At 36.8% G+C, this 5,000-nt stretch overlaps 1 protein-coding gene across 33 annotated transcripts in view; it reads right to left on the minus strand.

Moving 5' to 3' along the window:
* LOC125037396 (basement membrane-specific heparan sulfate proteoglycan core protein-like) overlaps window positions 1-5,000 on the minus strand; it is a 362,744-nt gene that overhangs the window by 157,153 nt on the left and 200,591 nt on the right. For 29 of the 33 annotated variants that reach the window (XM_047630534.1, XM_047630524.1, XM_047630537.1 and 26 more), the window contains exons 14-15: window positions 4,092-4,202; window positions 1,370-1,480 (exon numbers count right to left, since the gene is read on the minus strand). The exons of 1 other annotated variant lie outside the window; for it this stretch is intronic. In XM_047630534.1, the coding sequence (XP_047486490.1) occupies window positions 1,370-1,480; window positions 4,092-4,202 (222 nt within the window). The remainder of the gene's footprint in view (window positions 1-1,369; window positions 1,481-4,091; window positions 4,203-5,000) is intronic. 3 more of the 33 variants (XM_047630535.1, XM_047630533.1, XM_047630526.1) reach the window with 1 other exon arrangement.

The following is a 5,000-nucleotide window of genomic DNA, read 5'->3' on the forward strand; positions in this document are numbered from 1 at the left end:
CGTGCGTGTCCGTGTGTGAATGGGCGTGCGTGGCCGTGTGTGAATGGGCGTGCGTGGCCGTGTGTGAATGGGCGTGCGTGTCCGTGTGTGAATGGGCGTGTGCGTGTCCGTGTGTGAATGAGCGTGCATGTACGTGCGTCCACAGGTATGCATATGCGTGCGTTCGTCTGCATGTACAAACGTGCGTGTATCTGCGTGTGTTTCTACTCCAAAAGAAGAAGCCAACAGTAACAGAAACAGGAACGACATAATATGCTGTAGGTTGGTCACGTGACACGGCCCACAAGCTAAAAACCCAGCGTGAGGGCTGCTGCTCTCCCGAAACGCTACTTCAAACTAGCCCACGGACTGAAGGGAAAAATTACCCCAAAAAACATGTGTGCATGTGTATGCTTGTGTGCATGCGTGCGTCTGTATGTTTCTGCATACATGTGTGGTGTACGTATGTACTCAAGTGCATATTTGTGCGGACGAGTGCATGTGAGAGTGTACACAAACTCAAGTAACACCGGACAGAGTTAGCGGGAGGTGTAGGCCTTCCCGAGAACTCACACCTACATCCGTAGCGGAGAAGAGGGTTGTCTACAATTGCAGAAAACTACCTGTCCTACTTCCGCTGCCGGGCGAGTGTCCACACAAACACACCTCGGGGCCTTTCTGCTTCTTTTTATGCTCCAAATATGTGCACACGTTTAGCATTTTGCAAGACAGAGGATTAAGTTTATAAAATAATATTGTTAGTGTACTCGGAAAAATATTTTTTTTACGCAATGATTATTAATTTATAAGCATATTTAGTCTTAATCAACTTATTCAGTCAGTGGGGGCATTGTGGTTATTATTTGAATCATGGAAGATCAGTAAATACATGCAAGGGAAATCAGATATGTAGATATGTCATTTACATAAATCGCAAGAAGTGATGATTTATTGAATAAGAAAAATAAATCAAAATTGTAAGATATTGAATGAGCAGTGCATAGAAGGAAAATTTAGGCTAAATAAAGCAAGTAAGCACACAAAGTCAACAACACAGAAAAAGCTGTAAAACTTAATGATGATGATGGCAAAAGTTATAAGTACAAATTTAAAAATATTTGTAATTGTGATATGGCATCTAAAATCACACACAAAAAAATAAAATTATTTAAGAAGAGCTATATGAAACAGACCAATATAACAAGAATTATCACATAATTACACTGAACATACTTATAAATCGACTTCTACCTTCATAAGGTCGGGGAAAAATATAAAACAAAACCCGACCTACGCGCCTCCTTCTCTACAAACCAAAGTGGCATCAGAATCATACTCGAAATAACGTAATACCAGAGTGTACTCAGATATTGCCTCGAAATATACTCACGACAGTTGACTTCCTCGTCTGAGCCATCGTCACAGTCCTTAATTCCGTCGCAGCGCTTCTCCGGCGTGATGCACATGCCACTGATGCACTCGAAGTTAGGGGGCTCGCATGCTGAGTGAGGTAGCGGCGGGTTCAAGCTTACTCTTTTGCTGACACGCGCTTTAAACTCTCGCTTAATATATATATATATATATATATATATATATATATATATATATACATATATATATATATATATGTATGTATGTATATATATCCTTTGTCTTCTCTTTTAAAGGGTGGAGAGAGCTAATGCTTTTTCTTTCTTTCTGTTTATCATTCTAATCATGACACCCTTCTTGTTGGAAGCAAAGGTAAGCTAAACTTAGAAGCAAGAGTTTAAAGAAGTAATTGACAAAAAGAACTGCATCCCGTGTTGCACTACCCTTTTAAGCTAACCATAGATAAACTAAAAACGTTCAGCGTGCAGCAGTGTTAATAAAACAAATGATAGACTACGGCTTCAATGATAAAGACATAAAAACAAAATTAGAGCAATATATATATATATATATATATATATATATGTATATAGTGTACATAATCCACAATAAGTGGAACATAAAGGACTGACCACTAAAGACATCAGGCAGCTGACACTAACATGCATCTACTCGCCTTCTTTATTTCATTTCATATCTCAGAGACGAAACATGTCTTATCAAGCAAAATAAATCTTTCAATGCCATAGTACCTAACTTCCCCGTCAGCTCGGAATGGAATGGGCATGCAAAGATTTATTTTCAGAGCATAGAGCTCTTTAGGAAGCATAGAGCTAAAATATAACGAACAATCTCTTTCTCTTTTATACTGAGTAGGTTTTTTTGAATTACCATGAAAGATGATATATTCATGCTCTTTTCTCATGTCTAAAAAACGCTCATACGCTTTGGGCTTCAAAAAATTTAAGCAACATGAATACCATAGATACCTGAATACCATCCAAGTTGTTATAATACTGGAAACCTCACTATCCCGAGCTCAAGATCCTTAGGGTACACTCTAAAGTGCTCCAAATACCGTAGGATTTAGGTCAACCTTTGTACAAAAATGTGTGAGACTGAAATATATATTTTTTTCTCTCTTTCTTTCTTTCATTGTATTAGCGTGTTCATATTCCGTGCTCGATCAATAGAATTTAAGGTGCTACACAATGGCTAAGCTTTAATAATAATATATCTACACAAAATATTTAAACACATTAGTTTTAAACTAAAGTACACAAAAAAGTGCTACAAAATATGCAACATATACATCTATCAAACTGCATATCACTAATTCAAAATCTTCACTAGCTTCTTTTGAAGAAAATGGGAAACTTTACCTGCCACTGCATATTGCAATTGATTCGAAGGGACTCTTCGAGAACTTTAAGAGAAAAATGATCTGTCTACCTCTACGTCTCGAGCGGAAAAACCATGATACCCGGTCCTCTCAAGGCAAAATATACAGTGATATACGAACGGCAGAGTGGGTGGGCATTCATCGCCTGTCTATAGCGACCAACCTTTGTGTCTGTGATTCTCTCGCACCCAGTGACGTAATAATAATAATTATAATAATAATAATAATAATAATAATAATAATAATAATAATAATAATAATAATAATAGTAATAATGATAATAATTATAATAATAATAATAATAATAATAATAATAATAATAATAATAATAATAATAATAATAATAAATCATGGTTCTTAAAACTCACCAAGAAAACAAAAAACAATTCCTATGTATATTTTTTTCTAACTCATCAGCCTATCAGCAACTGGGAAAAAAAATCATCGTTCTTTTATCTCCAGATTTCGTGACGCAGATATAACATCCGTCCCTATACAGAAAGTGGCAAACGACCACAGTCATGCAACCATTACTCTCCATGCAATTTATTTTGAGAGGAGGAACGCCTGCCCTTCCGCATTCCGCCAACAAGCCCTAGAATAAACCTCTGACATGACAAAAAATCTGAATCTGACAAAAATATTTGCCTCAATGCCTCTTTGATATGACAGAAATCAGTGTGAACTCTCAAGGAATTCGTACAGAGAGTTTGGTGTACAAATTCGTATATAAGTCGTGCTTTCTGCACCGGGGCTAATGATGGCACGAATAATAAAGTCTATAGGAAATGTCTACAACAAATAAACATTTTCCGTTTAAACTTACAATAGGTATCATTGTCATAATCGTAATATCATTTCTTTTATTTTGGGGTTTCAGCGGTTGACAGCGACGGGATTAAAATACCTATTCTGTCCCCGAGACCTAAACAACTCCAGCCATTATTTAGCTGTTTTACGAGCCTACACGCCGCTGTAACACACATATCTTCACTAAACCTCTACGTGACCTAAACCCCACACAAGTTTATCCTCACTTCATAAAGACTGAAATGGCGCGAAACAAGGCTAGGTTAGGTTAGTTTTGTTCTTCTTCTTTTTTGGTTCGTTTGATTTTTTTTTTTTTTTGACACCCTACCTCACTACCACTTGATCTATCCTACGGTAATATAATCTACTTCATCCTTTCGTTATCTACAAATGTGTATTTTTTTAGCGACACAAATTAGTTATCTACATTTTTTTTCTCTCTCTCTCTACGTTTCCCACACTGCATATCAAAACCTTTGAGAGGAACACAGGAATGGCGCAGGCTTCGGAACGGCACGACAGTACTTACGGCAGAAGGCTTCGTCCTCGCCGTTGGGACAGTCCTGAATGTAATCGCACCGACGGAAGCTGTCAACGCAACTTCCGTCTTTGCATGTGAATTCGTCAGAACGGCAAGGTACTGTTGGGGGGAGAGAAAAAAAGAGAGTTAGTTTATCATTATCATTATCATTACCATTGGCATTGTCACTGCCATTATTATTTTCATCATCAGTATCTTTATCACCAAAATCACAGTTATGATCCTCCTCCTATTATTATTATTATTACTCCTCCTCCTCCTCCTCCTCCTCCTCATCATCATCATCATCATCATCATCATCATCATCATCATCATCATCATCATCATCATCATCATCATCATCATCATCATCATCATCATCACCATTATCACCATCATCACTATCCTTATTATTATCATCATCGTCATCGCAATAAACAACATTTTTCTTTTTTGTTGTTGCCATCTATTTCATTAGAGAGAATAAGCAAGAAAAGAGACTGAGAAAGACGTATAGAAAGGTATACAGACAGACTGAGAAATATACAAACATAAAGTGGAAGAGAGGGAGAGCAAATACAAGAAAAAGAAAGGAAAAAATACAGAGAGAAGCAATGAGAGAGAGGAAATAACGAGACAAGAAAATGAATGCACAGCACAGTTTCTAAGTACGATAAACGTGTCGTAGTTTTTAACTAAAACAACAATTTCTTTGTACTTTAGTAAACAAAGACTTACTGACCAAAGTAATTAAAACTTTGGTTGTAAATTGTACCCAACACAAATAATAAATTGCACTTTAACCAGATATATAGTCATGCATACATCCTCTCATTCATATGCAAATATGTGCATGTGTATGTGTATGTGTATGTGTATGTGTATGTGTATGTGTATGTGTATGTGTATGTGTATGTG

Source organism: Penaeus chinensis, chromosome 23 (assembly GCF_019202785.1).
Source record: "Penaeus chinensis breed Huanghai No. 1 chromosome 23, ASM1920278v2, whole genome shotgun sequence".
Lineage (NCBI taxonomy): Eukaryota > Metazoa > Arthropoda > Malacostraca > Decapoda > Penaeidae > Penaeus > Penaeus chinensis.